This window comes from Typopeltis vanoorti, chromosome 11 (genome assembly GCF_054136105.1).
Source record: "Typopeltis vanoorti isolate ZY-2024b chromosome 11, IOZ_Tvanoo_1.0, whole genome shotgun sequence".
NCBI classification, from domain to species: domain Eukaryota; kingdom Metazoa; phylum Arthropoda; class Arachnida; order Uropygi; family Thelyphonidae; genus Typopeltis; species Typopeltis vanoorti.
The window spans coordinates 7848043-7866554 of NC_143559.1; the positions used below are offsets into that span (position 1 = coordinate 7848043).

General features: G+C 37.3%; 1 protein-coding gene across 4 annotated transcripts in view; it reads left to right on the forward strand.

The window, feature by feature from the left end:
* The first annotated feature begins 3099 nt into the window (after window positions 1-3099).
* The window catches only part of LOC150101288 (COMM domain-containing protein 4), a 228949-nt gene continuing 213536 nt past the window's right edge, over window positions 3100-18512 (forward strand). For 2 of the 4 annotated variants that reach the window (XM_090400288.1, XM_090400290.1), the window contains exon 1: window positions 3532-3669. In XM_090400288.1, coding sequence (XP_090256414.1) covers window positions 3667-3669 — 3 coding nt within the window. In that variant the 5' untranslated portion in view covers window positions 3532-3666. Of the gene's footprint in view, window positions 3399-3531; window positions 3670-18512 lie in introns of those variants that run through there. The other 2 variants (XM_090400289.1, XM_090400287.1) reach the window with 2 other exon arrangements.

Genomic DNA, 18512 nt, shown 5'->3' on the forward strand with positions numbered 1-18512 from the left:
ACATGGCCATAGTATCCATTCACTACAATGCAAATATCGCTTACACAAATATGGAACACGACATCAATCAAATCACTAACTGGTTAACCGAAAACGGCATATATATAAACCCTGGAAAAACAAAGCTAATGATATTCAAAAACCCCCAAACCCTGCCCAAAGAAACTAAATATCTCACTATCAAACATTCATCCTCCTATACACAATGTGCAGAACCTAAAACCACAAACATCACACAGGTGAAAACAACACGCTATCGCGGACTTCACTTCGATGCTGATCAAAGTTGGAATAGCCATACAAACTACCTACATACCAAGCTTAGGATAATAGCAAGCAAATTTTACAGATTAAAAGATATTGCCCCAACGCACATAAAAATACTAATCTATAAAGCATTATGTGAAAACATTTTAAGATATGCAATCACATCATACGCATTCTGCATAGACTACAGACTTAACAGGCTACAATGGTTGCAAGATAAAATGATAAAACTGATATTCTGGGAACAACCCACTCTTATGCAGGAAGCACGGACAAAAGACAAAATATTTAAGGTGAAACACATGCCTCTACACAGTCATGATAAAACACTAATACAGCCCAACATATAGAGTAACCAGAATAACATATCAAATAACAAGACCACAGTCAACAAACTACATAACATATAAGTACAACAATCACAACGGCAAAGCCATCCGAAACTTCTACGTACCTGACATGATAAACAAACTACCGTTCGACAACAGAAACCTAGGATCATACAGAGAGCTGAAACAGGCACTATATAAATATTATAGCGAGAATGAAAATTAGAGCAATTCCTGTTTCTCTCTCCCCTACCACACATGCACACACACGCAAACCTAGGACAACCCCCCCTCTCAAAAACTATCACTACAAGAACACAAAGAAACAAACACACCATGTCTAAATCCCACCCTATTTGCACAAAAAAAAAAGTTAAACTGTAATAGCAGTCGAAGTCTTCCAAGCACGTACCAACAAACAGTAAAATCAGCACCTGGCTTGTGACCAGTATGGGAACATAACCACGAAACCACCACCCTCTATCATCTATTATTTTCCTCAGATAAGCTCTGCTAAGCTTCGGGGAAGAAAATTATTAACTTGCTACTAACGACTCAGTTAAGTAAGTTTGAGCGCGGTTAGTAGTTGGAAGGGAACCAATCGTTCGATGCTGTTGGCACACTCTCCCCGATGAGTCTCTGGACTCCCTGGAGGTGTCAAATAATAATAATAAAAATAATAAAATATTATATATATATATATACTGACATTGAAAAAATGAAGGAACCATTAGTTTATACGGGAATAGTGATGAATGAAGTGGAGGTGACTAGTCTATTACAGAACCTTAATGTGAACACATCTGTGGGATTGGATGGTATACTGGCATGGGTCTTGCGTGAAGCGGTTAAAGAATTATCAGTGCCCTTGACCACGTTGTTTAATCTGAGTCTCAGGTCTGGCTTAGTCCCGAAGGTGTGGAAAGAGGGGAAAATAGTTTCACTGCATGAAGGAGGATCCAAGACTACGGTTGCAAATTACCAACCGATCAGCATATCAGGAGTCGTTGTCAAGGTCTTAGAGAAAGTAGTCAAGGGCAAAATTCAGGAATGGATTGATGAAAACGAGATACTGTACAGGGGACAGCATGGCTTTGTGAAGGGTAGATCATGCTTCAGTAACTTGCTCAAGTTTTATAACAAGGTGATGGCTGAACTGGATAAGGGAAATGGATTTACAGTGATACTGCTGGACCTGGCAAAGGCGTTTGACAGGATACCACATGGAATACTAATCCGTAAACTACAACATATGGGAATGGATATAGGGTTGGTGAGGTGGATGGGTGGTTGGTTGATGGAGAGATATCAAAGAGTAGTTTATTCAGGAGTAGAGTCCAAAAGACGGCCTGTGACTAGTGGTGTACCTCAGGGTTCTGTTCTTGTACCACTGCTGTTTAATCTGTTCATTAACGATATAGGGAAGGATCTAAGTGGAACAATTCATTTGTTCGCTGATGATGCAAAGTTGGGTAGGGCAATAGTGAATGCAGAAGATGTCAAAGTCTTGCAGGATGACTTAGATAGATTGGAGTTCTGGGCTAAGGAGAATGGATGTCAATTTAATGTGACAAAATGTAAGGTTATGCATTTTGGGGTGAAAAGATTAGCAGCAGTATACCACATTGGTGGAACTGTACTCCAAGAGATTGATGAGGCCAGGGACTTGGGAGTGTTGGTGGATAGGGAGATGAAGTTTTGGGGGCACACTGCAAAAGTAGCTAAATCAGCTCATCAACTCACTTGATTGTTGAAAAATACCTTGACGAGCAGAGACTAGCAAGTTATTGTACCTCTGTACCGAGCCTTGATAAGACCTCATCTCGACTACTGTGCCCAGATTTGGTCACCTCGGTTCCTTCTTGATGGGGAGGAGGTGGAGAGGATCCAGAGGCGAGTGACTAAGATGATAACAGGTCTGGTCTATGGAATGAACCATATGAGAACAGGTTGAAGATTTGTGGGTTGCAGAAACTAGTTGATAGGCGGAAGAGGGGAGATATGATTAAGACATTCAAATTGCTAAAGGGATTCTATAGGATTAATTCAGAGGATATTTTTGAGATCAGGAATGGTGGTGGGAGAACTAGGGGACACCTATGGAAGCTGGGCAAGCGTGTGGTTAGCAGGGGTGTTAGAGCTGGGTTCTTTACTTTTAGAGTGGTAAATGAGTGGAATAAGCTGCCAGAGTCCGTTGTGGGTGCTATGACAGTGAACGAGTTCAAGACAAAGTATGATAGATACTGTGAGTATGTAATCGCATAGTTGGGTGGACATGATGTTTAGGGCCTCCCTCGATGAGTCTAAGGACTCCTGGAGTCGCCCCAAATAATAATAATAATAATAATAATAATATATAATTACTACAGCAACTATGCATGCAATTCATCTGAGACATAAAAAAAAAAATAAATAAATAAAATAAATAAATTATTATTATTATTATTATTATTATTTCGGGCGACTCCAGGAGTCCTTAGACTCATCGATGGAGGCCCTAAACATCATGTCCATCTAACTATGCGATTACATTCTAGATTCTAAATTCAAAATTCTGTATAATTCTTATTGTAAATATTAGAAGAACATGTGTTGTAAATACATCACGGGGTGTCCTCCCGTGATGAGTCTTCGGACTCCTTGGAGTTGTCAGGAATAATAATAATAATAATAAATACTTAATATAGAGGCAAAAAGTATTTTGTAAAAAAAATTTCTAATTGAAATCCAATGTAGAAAATGTAGCATTTTGTGCTGAATTCGCTAAAATTATAAGTTGCAATGTCACTCAAGATGTTCATTGTAAGTATAAATATTTTAGCAGATCAATGAAAATATTATCATATCAAAAAAAAAATTATTAATAGTATTTTTTAATTTATTTTTTAAATTAAACGTTTTTTAGATTCTCCTATCTGATGAGAGTTGTTCACGTAGGAAGCGAGGATTTTATTTTGTTGATATTATTATTATTATTTTTGTTTGTTTTTGTTCCTTGGTGGTGTAGATCTGTGCAAGAAGGAGGCGAAGCTAATTCTATTCTTTGTCACTATACCTCTCTTTCGGAAGTATGGTATGCTTTCAAATCTTTATTGCAAATTTCTCCAGTATGGGAGAACCCACAGTCTTTAATCTACTATGGATTCGTTTTTATTATATGAATAAAGTTTTAATCAGTATTATTGCATGGCAGCCTCTATGGAGTTCAAAGACTCATCGCGGGAATCCCCATTAATCATTATTCCCACAATGTTTAAATTAAATGCTAAAGGCCTACAGTGACTGTGACCTGCTTCATTTAGTTTTGGGATAATGTTGACATATTTTGAGCCAAACCTTTTGGTTACTTTTTCGTTCTTTATATGTACCTCCCTCGATGAGTGCTGTAAATCCCTGTAGGAGCCTGCATAATAGTAATACAAACTTTGTAAACTAGTACAGTAACTATCGTTGTTTCTGTATATTTCATAAAACAACAATGATATCGCTCTTTATTTATGGATAATAGCATATAATGGTGAAGGTTATGAAAGAGACTAACAATGAGAAAAGTCAGTGTTTTTTTGTTTTTTTTCCCTTCTGGTATTGGTGATTCAGGATGCCTGTTTGTGTCCTGTGAGAGCTCATAGCAGAGAAGGATAACTGTACCTTTCATTAGGTTTTGGCTATATTATGTTATCCTTGGCAAGGCATTATATTCTTTACCCAGGCATAAGCAAACAAAATTTGCCTGTGAAGTATTTTCATGACTAGGATACTTGTATCAATCAGTATGAAAGCTAGACATTCTGATTTTTGGACAGAAGAAACCTGATCACATCATAGTTTGATTTCTTCATATTGAAAATAACTAAAGCAGTACTTTTTGAAACTGTAGTCAGCCCACCTGGTTAACTGAGTGGTTAGCATATCTGCTCTCCGACCAAAAGGCTGCTGGTTCGAATCCTGCCGTGGGGATGGATATTTGTGACTGTGAAAATATTAGTGTTGTTGATGGTGGGCATTAGATGTTGGTGTAGATGATGTGGTTCATTGTAGTTGGTGGATGGAGTGGTGAAAACTGAGAGTTGTAGAGTAGGTGCCCTTCCTCGATGAGTCTTTGGACTCGCTGGAGATGTCAGGTAATAATAATAATATATAGATCATTGACTTCAAATTAGTTGCTTTGGTATCCCATAAGGCAAAAACATTACCTTAAGGATCGCTACTGAGACTGGTTTCGACCTTTATTGGGGTACTGTTGAAGTATGGGATATATATCCAAAGTGATCTTCAAGGTCACTCTAAATTTTATTGATGACCTGAAAGGATTATTGATCCCAGCAGTGTCACTGAGGTCTGCTCAGTGACAGTCCAAAACCTACCACCAAGCAGAACTGTTGTACACTCAGAAAGCAAGCCCAAAGATAGCTCTAGACCCAAGAAGATACAGAGGTTAAATTAATGCAGAAATCATATATTCTGTATACAAGTAATGGTGTATCACCATATTTTTATATACTCCACATTGAGAAGATAGTTGTAGAAATTTTATTTGTTGTATAATAAGGTATATATTATACCTGACAAGAACCAAACTTGTTTAATTTTTATCTGAGTAAGTGTGAAGTATCAATGATACCTGTATATTGAGGCTGTATGGTTGCATCAGACATATTATGGCTGTTAATTATCATCTGCAGTGCAGTCAGTTTTGTAGGATGATGAATATATAGGAGAAATAACAGGATAACTTATGTTTGGTTGAAATTCCTTTATAAAGATCTATTATGTCCTAGAAAATTCAAACTCAAGTCTTTCTAATCAGAGAACATCATTATTGAGAGCTCTGAAGGTACCACCCTGGTGAGTGGCTCAGCTGTACTAGTTTCCTTCTTTCTAATTTTTTTGCACTGAATGTTAGAAGGTTTTTAGCTTTATATATCAAGGAGAAGGAAAAAAAAAAAAACACTTGCTCAGCCCTTCAACAGAGAACTTAGCTAAAATGAAGGCTTGTGTTGGCTTTCATCCCTCTGTGTTATTCACTCACTTGCATATCAATCAGTATGAAAGCTAGGCATTTAATTTTAGGACAGAAGGAACTTGACCACATCATCATAGTTTGATTTCTCCATACTGAAAATAACTAAAGCAGCACTTTTTGAAACTGTACTCTGCAAATGCATACATAACTATGATAAAGTTTCATTTATAAATTAGGCACAGTAAGAGATGAACAACAATAACTAATAATAAAATAGAACAATTAATACACCATACTGTAATAAAAGTTATCTGAATGTGAATGGAATCTTAGCAACCTCAGCATACATTATTTTATTATTTTGAAGTTGAGAACTTTCACCTTTTCACTTAAAAGGAAGCACTTTATGGTTTCTCTTTGGCATATCTGAATTGGCAGTTCACTACTCTTGTGCTTTAGGGCCATTATTAAGTAAAATAGGGGTTACTTGAACACAAGTATAGCAATATTGTGAAATTTGATATAATAACTGAGAACTACTCAGAACGGTGCAATTTAAAACTTACGAATTGTTTATTGCTGGAATTTTCCATTTAATATTTTTGGACAGCTACTAAGTGACTAACAGGTGGGTAACGTATACGGTACAGCATGGATATGCTGGTGAAAGGGGTGACGTCCCAGGCGGGATGGTGTGAGATTTCATCATGTTACTCAGAACGGCACTCAATTTAAAACTTATAAATTGTTTATTACTAAAAGAAAGCCATACGGCTTCATTTCAGCAGTGTAAAATTACGTAGGCAAAGTGGTTACTAGATCCAACATTATTTCAAAGCCGAATGTTTGTAGAAACTATAAAAGTTTTGTAAGTTGACTTGAGAGCTTATGAGAATACAATCCTCGGCATTCCCGGGTTGCTTTAGCTGCACTATGCACCACTTAAAGTAGTGTGTACTGCAAGCTACATACCTAATATTTTTGGACTAGAGTTGACTGTGGATAATGGAAACTGCAGATAGCGAACCTGCGGATAAGGGGGAGAGGAACTACGGTATTTATTTGCATGTATTTATTCTTATAATTGATTTTGCTGAGTTGCAGCGTTCAAAACTCCTAGAAACCTAGGTGTCGAGTTTGCTTTTAGCATTCTAAAAACCTTCTTCCTGCACCACTATCGACTAGCTGAAATTGGCAGAGTGAGAGAGGGGAAAAGGCTTGCAAATAATGTTTCCATAATGAAATGAAATGAAATCATATCTTCACATATGCTTATGTGGCTAATCTGCTACAAAGTAAAACAGTGCACAAGATTAAAAATGACTAACACTCTCAAATCAGTAATCATTGGTCAAAACAGCACAAATACTTGTGCACCTGCATGTACAAGTGTTTGTTCTGTTTTGAAACTAAATCTAGATTATACTTGCTCATAGAAGTTCTCCAGTATGCTGTTTTGTGATAATGAACATACACTCAATGTGTATACAAAACATTTGCAGATAGCAGATTATATTCCAGAACTAGCAAAGAAATGCTTTGCATTTTTCTTAATCTTAATCTGGAACTTGAGGGAGTTCATTATTAACAAGATCTTTAGATCTTGTTAATAATGAACCCTTTTTTTGGTATGATATTTTGAAAATATTTGCAAAAAAATTACATGCCAAAGCAATTAATGCTGTTACCAGTGAACTGTTTTTGCAAACTTAATTGAAAAATAACAGTTTAAATATTCTGTGGTCTTCGATATTGATACTGCAAATTTGTTTTTTGAATTACTAGTTCACGTGTTTAGCAAACCTACTTCACGATTTGGTTTAATGAGGTTTCGTGTCATATGATTTCTTCAGATTATAATCAAAAGTTACTAGACTCTCTAGTAACACTAAATTTAGACCCTTAGAAAAAAATACATATGCTTCTTGAATTGCCTATTATTGCTTCCTGTAGGGGTGACAGGAGTATCACTAACAATAATGATGATCTTGTAGTGCAATTACAATGATGGCACAATTTACAGAAAACTTGGATCAAATCCCATTTAGAAAACAGAATCTTTATTTCTCTTTTTATCATCATCAGACTTCCATGGAGTCCAAGGACTCATCACTGACCCACACACAGTCTGATTGTCACGTGACAGTCGGACTGTGTGCATGGCACAGAATACATTTAATGCACAGAATGACAATCATTCTGTGCCTTAAATGCATTCACCGTACATGGGCACTGTCAGACAGTGCATTGAAATCACAAACAACTCTCTCTCTCTATACTAAAATGCTCTCCTTACCTCTCTGTTCACACCCTCCTTCTATATCTTCCAAGGATAGCTCTCCCCATTGTATGATAAACTTATTCACATTGAGCTAGTAATAGCCTCTTACCAGCTTATGTCTCAATCATAATCTCCCCTTTCAGTTCATCAATGTGCAAATTTCATTCCTTCAGTGTGTTTTTATTATTATCATCATTGTTTGACACCTTCAGGATGTCCAATGGCTTATTGAGGGAGGACACCTCTCTTTTGTTATTATTATTATTCAGGCCTCCATGGAGTCAAAAGACTCATCGCAGGAGGTCCTTCCTAGGAAACACAAAGTCTACCGTGCCACTCCTTGAACTCATCGACTGTTCTCGTTCCCACCACTCTATCAGGCACTGTATTCCACGAGTCAACCACCCTCCTTGCAAAGAAACCACTCCAAACCCTCTTGCTCACAGCTTCCTTTTGTAACTTCCAGGGATGGCTCCTTGTCATCACTCCTTCCCACTGTTCAACCGAGTGAAAGACCTCCTCAGTGTCAACCCTGTAACCACCTCTCAACAGTTTAAAAATTTTGCTGGCCTGCTTGGCCGAGTGGTTAGCGTATCTGCTCTCCAGCCGAACGGCTGCGGGTTCGAATCCTGCCATGGGCATTGATGTTTGTGATTGTGGAAATACTAGTGGCGGCAGATGGCATTGATGAAGATGATGAAGGTAGTTGCAGTTGGTGGAGATGGAGAGTTGTAGAGTAGGACCCCCCCCCCTCCCTCGACGAGTCTTTGGACTCCCTGGAGGTGTTCTATAATAATAATAAAAAAATCTTAATCATATCACCCCTCTTCTATTTCCATCTACCAAACTCTGCAGTCCACATTCCCTCAACCGATCCTCATAACTAACATTGTACAGTCCTAAAACCATCTTTGTTATCCGCCTCTGTACCCTTTCCACAGTTAATTTATCCCCTTCAAATCCTGAGAACCAAATTTGATAACAATAGGCTAAGTGTGGTCTTATCAGGGTGTTATACAACGGAATGATAACTCTTTTATCTCTGCAAGTCAGCATCCTTCTCAGTATTGCAGCAATCCTCTGTGTTAACTTCACCACCTTTGCAATATGTCCACTGAATTTCAGGTTTCTATCAATCATCAACCCCAGATCTCTTGTCTCCTCTACTTCTTCCAGTACAACTCCTCCAATAGAGTATGAAGTGTCCTATCGATGTGTCCCAAACCTCAAGACCTTACACTTTGTTCCGTTAAACTGACACCCCATTCATTTAACCATCTAGTTTATTCAAATCCTCTTGCAGGGCTACCACATCTGCACTATTACTAATAACCTTTCCCAGCTTCACATCATCCACAAACAACTGAACATTCCCATTGCCGGGACCCCACTTGTAACCTTTTTGCCTCATTGATATTGCCCTACCATTCAGCCATACCCTATCATACAACTCTCTGCTACCTATCAGACAGCCAATACTGAATCAAATTCTAACGTGACATCCAAAACTATGTGCTGCAACTTAAACATCAACTTATCATGTGGCACCCTGTCAAATGTCTTTGCTAAATCCAAGAAAATGGCAGTATATGTCTTTCCCCTCATCAACTGCTCTTGTAAGTTTATTATAAAAGGCTAGTATATGGATATTATTTCCTGGAAAACCCCCATGTTACTCCTCTTAAACTATTATATTTACGGCTATTTTGCCTGCTTCTGTTTAGGAGTGCCCCTGTTTAAATGTCATTGGCTTTTTTACTTACGGATTCTTAGGGCATTGTAGATGTGTATTTACAAATAAATATATGTAGCATAAAGGAAGAGAAATTTACACTTACCTTTTTCTGGGTGTTGTGGCTTTTCTTCTTTCTGCGATGTTCAAACCACTGTGTGTGTGTGTGTGTGTGTGTGAGGAGGGTTAGGCAATGTGGGAGAATTAAAAGAAATGGAAAAAACCCAGGTTTTTTGAATAATATATATATTATATTATTAGGGATGGGCAGAGTGTTTTTTTATATTTATATAGAGTGGGAAAGGGTGAATGGGTTCAAAATAGCAACTGATTTTGAGAGGGGGAGAAGGAGGTTGATGGGGTGTGGTCCGTTTCGACTATGCTTGGTCGTCATCTGAACATGAGGAAGTGGATGCTATGTCAGGTCGGGTAGGTGTTTCTGCTTTTGAAGTGTTTGTGTTACTGCCTATTGGTCGGGGTTGTGACCTCAGTTTTATGTTGTGAAGCTTCAAAACCTCAGAGATTATGTAGGGCCTGTGGACGTTTATAGAGTTCTCGTCACATTTTATGGCTATTGTTTCCAATATTCTAAGCATTGTTTCATTGTCTTGTCTGTCTATTATGATGGCCTTGTCGATCTGCAGGGTATGTTTTTTGTTCAAGGGCATGAACAGCTATTTCCGTTTTTCCTGTGTTGTGTGTTTGATTTTTCTTTTTGATGTTGCGTTTTTTAGTGTTTAAATGTTCTGGAAAAGGGATGTTACAATCGCGGAAGTGTTCTTGTAGTCTTGCCCATAAAGACCTGATGGTGGAACCCATGTAGGTGCCTAACCCCCCCCAACATACGCACAGTAGTTTGAACATCACAGAAAGAAGAAAAGCCACAACACCCAGAAAAGGCTAGTATATTACTAAAACAAGAGCACCCCTTTTTCTCCAGGATGAAATACTCCAATAAAGTGCTCATTGAACAACTGCACTATGGTCTGTCTGCATCAGTCACTCTATTCCCATTTTTATCCCCCAATATCCTCCACAATCATTTCTCCTCCTACTGGCCACATAGCTAAAAAATTCCCTAGGATTTTCTTTGGATCTTAGGGCCAATCTCTTCTCATATTCCAGTTTTGCCTTCCTTAGTCATACTAGTCATTCTCCTGGCCTGTGTCCTATATTCTTCATGCATCTGCTCTTCATCTTTCTCTTTATATCTCTTCCATAGCCTCTTTTTTGCATGCAGTTCCTGTTTAATATTGTTTGTCATCCACTTTACATCAAATTGTGTCCTCTTCTTCACTTGTGGAATACAGCTTACTGTTGCTGCTAACAAATATTCCTTCACAATTTCCCAAGCACTAATGATATCCCAGCTTTCCAATTCCTTCTCCCATGAAACTTTCCCAAGTTGGTATCTAAGGCTATTGTAATCACTTACCTTATAATTCCACATGTTCCTATCTCTTTGATACTCCTGCATGTCTATTCATCTTCCAAGTGAAAACCATATGGTCACTCTCTCGAACTGGGAGTGGGGAAAAGATGTCATCTCAGTTATTATCAGCTCTTCTGATGCAATGATGAAATCCCAAACTTTAACTCTTGAACCTATAGTTCCCTCTATTACATGTTGCCTAAGTTATTTGTCCTTCAAGAATTCTAGAAATTCCATTCCCTTATTACTACATGCATTTTCCTCTTCCCAGCTTGTACTGCTCTAGTTAAAATCTCCCATAATAATGATTCTTCTTGCACTTGCCAAGCTCAACTGTCTAAACATCTCCGGGTCCCCACCCTCTGTACTCCTTGGTTTGTAACAACACCCTGCTGAATATCCTGTCTTGCCCACCTCTACCTCACCCCATATGCTTTCAAAATCATTAGTGTCACTGCCTTCCAAAGCCTCCACTCTTAGAGGACATAAGTTGTCACTTATCATAAAAATGCCACTGTTTTTATACCTAGCATTATCCTCTCTAGACTCCACTGGGCTCAGCGTTACCTGATGTCACCCCCTTCTCCCAAGCACCCATTCCCACAGGAGACCACTCTTGCTACCAACCACCCTGGGTATTCTAGTTTCCCTGCATTGACACACTGACTTACTCAGAAAACAGCCATCTCTACATGTCCTTTCTCATTCAAATGCAAGCGGTCTCTCTCATACAATTCCTTTCTGTCCTCAAAGGCCCTCCAAGCATCCATATATTCCAATCCTCTCTTCTGACACATTCTAGCTATTATGCTACTTAATATTATTGCTCTTCTGCTCAGCTCGTCACTATCATACCTAGGCAACACGCCCATCATCTTTCCTCTCTGCATTTTCTTTTGTACTACCTCAAGCAAGAATCTCATATCGCTCACGCCTAATTTACATCGCCACTCAAGTCGTTCGTTTCCACCATCACCATCCACCCTTTCACCCTTCTTAATTGCCATAGTGACTCTTTCTATTGTTCTTCCAGGCAAATACTCCTCATGCATCCTATCTTGCACACCACAGATTATTGAGTCCCCATTCATCACATCTCTTGCCACCGTGTTCGTCTATTGCTCACCTGCATCCCTCTCTCTCTCTCCTCTAACATTTTCTGTCTGTGTTCCCCTACTTAACTGCCTTCCTGACATCACTCTAGCTCTGGTTCCAGCGTTCCCTCAGTAACTTGCTGCCATTTTATAATACATGATGACTGAGTTGAATAAAGGTATTGGGTTTACAGATAGTGCTGAACTTTGACAGGATACCACATGAAATTCTAATAAATGAACTACAGCACACTACAGAAAATATAGGGTTGGTGAGGTGGATACGAGGGTGGTTGATGGAGAGATATCAGAGAGAGTAGGTATTGAGTTTGCTGAGGAGTAGAGTCCAGAAGAAGGCCTGCGACTAATGGTATGCCGCAGGGCTCTGTTCTTGAGCTGCTACTGAACAATCCCGCTCAGATCCTTTCCTATATCATTAATTTGTACATTAATGATATAGGAAAGGATCTGAACAGGATTGTTCAGTTGTTTGCCGATGAAAATTGGTAAGAGCAATATTTAATACAGATGACGATAAAATTTTGCAGGATGATCTAAATAGACTGGTAGTCTGGGTAAAGGAGAATGAACATCAGTTTAATGTGGCCATGGGTAAGGTTATGCTTGAGGTGAAAAGATTACCAGCTGTATAACACATTGATGGAACTGTACTCCAGGAAACTGATGAAGTCAGAGAATTTGGAGTGTTAGTTGATAGGCACATAGCAAAAGTGGCTAAAGCAGCTCAACCACAGATGACAGAACTCTTGACACTTATGTGCATGGCAGAGGAAGGTGAATTCATTTCGATAATAGGGTAATCAAAGCAAAAAAACACTGAGTGTTTTTATTACGCATTGGAAAATTAGCTTTTCTTTTATGAACATTCTAGTTCATAATAAATTAATTTGGAGGAAAATTGTTGATAGATTAATAGCACTGTAAACTTAATATGTAGTGCTGTCACAGTAGCTTTACACCCCTTGAGGGTATATCAGGAAATTGATGACAATGCAACATAAGTATGACAGAATTCGATTGATTATTACTATTTTACCACCTCACCAACCCTATATCCATCCCAGTGTGCTGTAGTTCGTTTATTAGAATTCCATGTAGTATCCTGTCAAAGTTCAGCACTATCACAGTAAACCCAATACCTTTATTCAACTCAGTCATGACTGTATTGTAAAATGTGAGACAGAAATTTATACATACAACATTAATAATTACCAAACCTACAACTTATGTAGACCAAACAAAAGAGGAGGTGGCATCGTGGCATTTATTGTGGAATCGTGGAACAGTTAATATCTGCCATACAATGTGACTGAAAAACAAACTCATTTTGAACATGCAGAAACACAAATTTTGGAAATCACAAATAGACATGGTATCAAATACACAATAAACATAATATACAGACCCCCAGATAATAATGCACTCAGCTTTCTTCATGAGTTAGAAGCATGGCTAAGTGGATTCAAACCCCGTACAACACATAGGCTCATCCTAAAGGAGACATTAATATAAATACTCTTGACCACGCTTCAACCACTAACACATACCTTGATATACTAAGTCAGTAGAATATAAACCCTACCATTAACTCCCCAACAAGAGAAGAAGAAATACTCAACAGTCACTAACATAATCATGCATTGATCATATCAACATATGTATGGATAGGCTCCCATCCATACATATACATCATCAGTAATTAACGTCAAAATTGCTGATCAGTACTTTGTCCAAACTTCGTTTTATTACGTTACCACCCCCCCACTCCACCACCACAAAAGTTGACAAAACTCGATCGTATTAAAGAGCATTGTCGACAACCATGTAAAAAAACACAGACTGGAATTACCTACTTAAAATAAATGATCCTGTAACATTATATGAGAATTTTCAAATAAAGTTCACAGAAATATGCAACAAAGCCTACACAAACGAGATGACAAACAGACAACAATCCATGGATAAATGGCGACATACTAAATAGTATTACTGTAAAAGAAAATCTACAGAAAAAACTAAAAAATCACCCAATAACACACACATTTACAAACCTTATACAAAAACACAAGAAATCAACTAACAACAAAAATTTGTAGGGCAAAAAGACATTACTACTTCCAAAAATTCATGGAATATAATGACAACATGAAACAAACATGGACTCAATGAATTAGTAACTCAAAATAAGAAAACTTCAGCACAAGATTTTATTGCAAAAAGTTTCAGGCAGGATACAAACCAAGAGGAACTAGCAGACTCATTCAACCCTTCACAAACAGTATCACACAACTTAAAAAACACAATCTACCAATGATCAACAAAAACCTACCGACACTAAGTCAACGACAAACAATGCATTTTCCATCCGTAACAAAACAGGAATTGAAAGAAGCACTCCTACAACTAAAACCAAAGACCACTCCAGCAATAGACAAAACAAGACTCACAGACCTTGTAACACACTTTGAACAAATAAATCCAATATTTTTGAGACTTGTGAACATAATATTCGACACTGGCATTATTATTACGCCAATTTACAAACATGGTAAAAGAAATGATACTCAGAACTACAGACTAATAGCTACCCTACCAGTCATTTCAAAAATTCTAGAAAAAATAACACACACCAGACTACGAAACTATTTACAGAAGTACGAAATCATCTCACAAAACCAATACGGCTTTCAGAAAACAAAAAGCACCATCACATTATTAGAAGACATCACCAACGCAATAAACAAAACTCTCGACAAAAACAAGTATGCCGTCCTTATACTTCTTGACTTAACCAAAGCATTTGATACACTTGAACATGACATACTACTCATCGAACTATACTCAATAACTATAAGAGGAACACTGCATACGTGGTTAAGGAACTACCTCTCAAACAGAAGAGTAACAAAAATAGGTACACGTCACAGCCAGGGTATACAAATAAAACATGGTGTCCCTCAAGGCGGCATGTTATCACCCACTCTATTTAACATATATATTAACGATGTTCATAACATTGCCATAAGAATCAAATATTTCAGAACGCAGATGACACTGCACTACTAGCAATCCACACAGACATCAACACAGCTCTCTGCAGAGCACAACAAGACCTAAATGAAATCACTACATACTTCTACCAAAACGCAATTGTAATCAACGGCAGAAAATTGCAGTGGTTGATAATACACAATCCAAGAATCATGCGTCCCGCACCACTATCAACACACTGTCACACATATACCTCTGCATTAACAACAAAAAAACCTGCCAATGTCCCAAAATCAAACCTGTAACACATGCAAAATACCTTGGTCTCTACATAGGTTGCCACCTTAAATGGACAAAACATATAGAATACCTACATACCAAACTCCGGATCATCGCAGCAACACTCTTCCAAGTAAAAGGCATTATTTCATCTAACATAAAAAAAAATTCATATATATTACGATATCTGGTAATCCTTACTCAGATATGGTATGAAAGTCTATGCAAACACATCAAAAAGCCACCTAACAAAATTAGAAATATTACATATGAAAATTGTGTCAACAGTGATTTGGGCACTTTACACGCAACAAATATCCGACCAGCACATGGCGATACACAGAATCATGAGCATAAAAAATCTGAAACACTACATAACATTAATAAGGAATTACTTCAACATCACCTATCGAAACAACAGAGACACATATCATATAACACGCCCTACAACAACTCGCTACATCCCTACACCCTTCAACAATTCATACGGTTCTTTTGTGAGATCACATCAGATGCCCACGCTACTCAACAATCTACCAAGAAATTTAAAACACATAGATAACTACAGAGCATTAAAACACGAACTCTGGAAAAAATGCCAACAAAGTTAATATTCCATTAACACTAATGTACACATTACAAATCACCAGCATCCAATGCCAATATCCTATCCATAAACAGTAACAACAACATAAATAGTGAAGGCTAGTCCCACTCTCTTCATAAAAGCTGATCCAAGCTTCGAAGTAGGTGGGATTAATCCGTCTCAATCATCTACATGTAATCCACATAATCAAAGACTGCAGATTATGTAACAAAACAGTCAGTAAGGTGTATAACAATGATGAAGATACTGATAACATTATAAAGATAAGCTCTGCGAAGCTTCGAGGAAGAAGCCACCCAAAGAAACAATCAAATATTATAAACAATTTAATAAAAAATGAATCATTGTAAATTTAAACGAATCGTTGTAAATATGAATGTGAATAAAGTTGTAAAACACATTGTTAATATCATTATTTATGCAATTTAAATGAGATATTTTCCTAGCATTCTGTACTGAATATATGTATGTAACTTATCTGAGACATTATCATATTATTATTATCCATTATTCAAAAATACTGTGCATACTTCATTGCTAATATTAGAACATATGTTGTAAATATAGATGCAAAAAAGTATTATCATAATTTTAATTCAAATGCAATGTAGAAAAAAAATCACATGTGCAGCACTACGTGCTGAATTTTGTAAAAATTGCAAGTTGGAATGTCACTAAAGATGATTATTGTAATCGTGTAAACATTTTAGAAATCAACATACTTATTCTAAAAATGTTTCATTAATATAAAAAATCTTTTTTATCTATTGTAAATATAGTATTTCAAATATATTAGTGAAATTGCAAAAAAATGCAGCATTCTTATTATAATTTATATATGTGTATATATTTGTACTTAATCTGAATTATATATTTGTAAATACTCTATATATGTATATATGAAAGACAATAAACTTATTCTATTCTAAAAAAAAAAAAATATTGTTATTATGGGCTACTACATGGAGTCCTTAGACTCATCAAGGGAGGTCCAAAACGTCATGCCAAGCACTCCAACATTTGCACAGTGTCTATCATACTTTGCTCTGAACTCATTCATAGTCATGGCACACACACAACAGACCAATTTGCTTGTATAACAGTTGGAAAATTTTACATATAAAGAAAGTGATTTCGCATGTTGGTGACAAATTCGTACATCCCTTATTCATTTCTTCCCTTCAACATGAATTGACTCTTCATGGCAGAATGCAAAGAAGAGTCAATTCAACATGAATTGACTCTTCTTTGCATTCTGCCATGTACGGTTCTCTCAGCTGTGGGCAGACTATATTTGGTTACCGAAGAATATTTTGACGAGCAGTCAAAGTATTTTCATATTTTACTGAGCCTTGATAAGACACAGTCTTGACTGCTGAATGCAGATCTGGTCACCTGTGTTTCTTTGTGATAAGGAAGCCGATGGTAGCAGGTCAACGGAATGAATCTTATGAGAACAGGTTGAAGATTTGTGGGTTACAGAATTTGGTTGACAGAGAGGAAAAAAGGCAAATATGATTGAGACATACAAATTATTGAAAGGTTTTTATGATATTAATATAGAGGAAATTTTCAGAACAGGTCTTGTGGTGGAAGAACTAGGGGCCATCCTTGGAAAGTGAGCAAGAGTATAGTTGGAGGGTGTTAGAACTAGATTTTTTGCATGGAGATTAGTGAATGAGTGGAGTAGGTTGCAGCCTGTTGTGTGTGTGTGCCATGACTGTGAATGAGTTCAGAGCAAAGTATGATAGATACTCTGCAAATGTTGGAGAGTGCTTGGCATGACGTTTTGTACCTCCCTCGATGAGTCTATGGACTCCATGTAGTAGCCCATAATAATAATAATCAATTGAATTCTGTGATGATGCTTCTGTTGCATTGTCATCAATTTCTTGATATACCCTCAAGGGGTGTTAAGCTACTATGACAGCACTACACGATTAAGTTTACAGTGCTATTAATCTATCAACAATTTTCCTCCAAATTAATTTATTACTTGTCAGCACTTCAATATTGTCATATTCAACATTTTGTTCTTCTAATGTACTTCTGACTGAATCAATCTACTTAGACCTTGGACTTCCTCTCGATCTTTTCCCCACCATCTTGGCATCAAACACCCATTTTGCTAACCGTTCCTCTCGCAATCTATTTAAGTGACAATACCACTAAGGTTAGCCCTGTTCACACATTCTCGAATGCAAACAATGCCGAGTTCCTTCCTTCCTAATATCTTCATTTTTAATATGATTCTGCCATTGCTGCCGTCTGTTTTGTTGTTGTTATGTGCTATCCAGTCGTTTAAAACTCTTGGTGATCTTGTGAACAAAAGCCCTCCATCCAACTGGGCCATTTTTCAAGTTGATAGGTTCTTTTATCTTGTCTATCCAACTGTTTTTAAATTTTCCTCTTCTGATTCCTTTTTGTCTTCCCCAACAAAACTGCTTTTTCCAGTGATTCATCAGCTAGTGTTAAGTCCCCGTTTTTCTGTGTTTTATCTTTAATCTTTACTATTT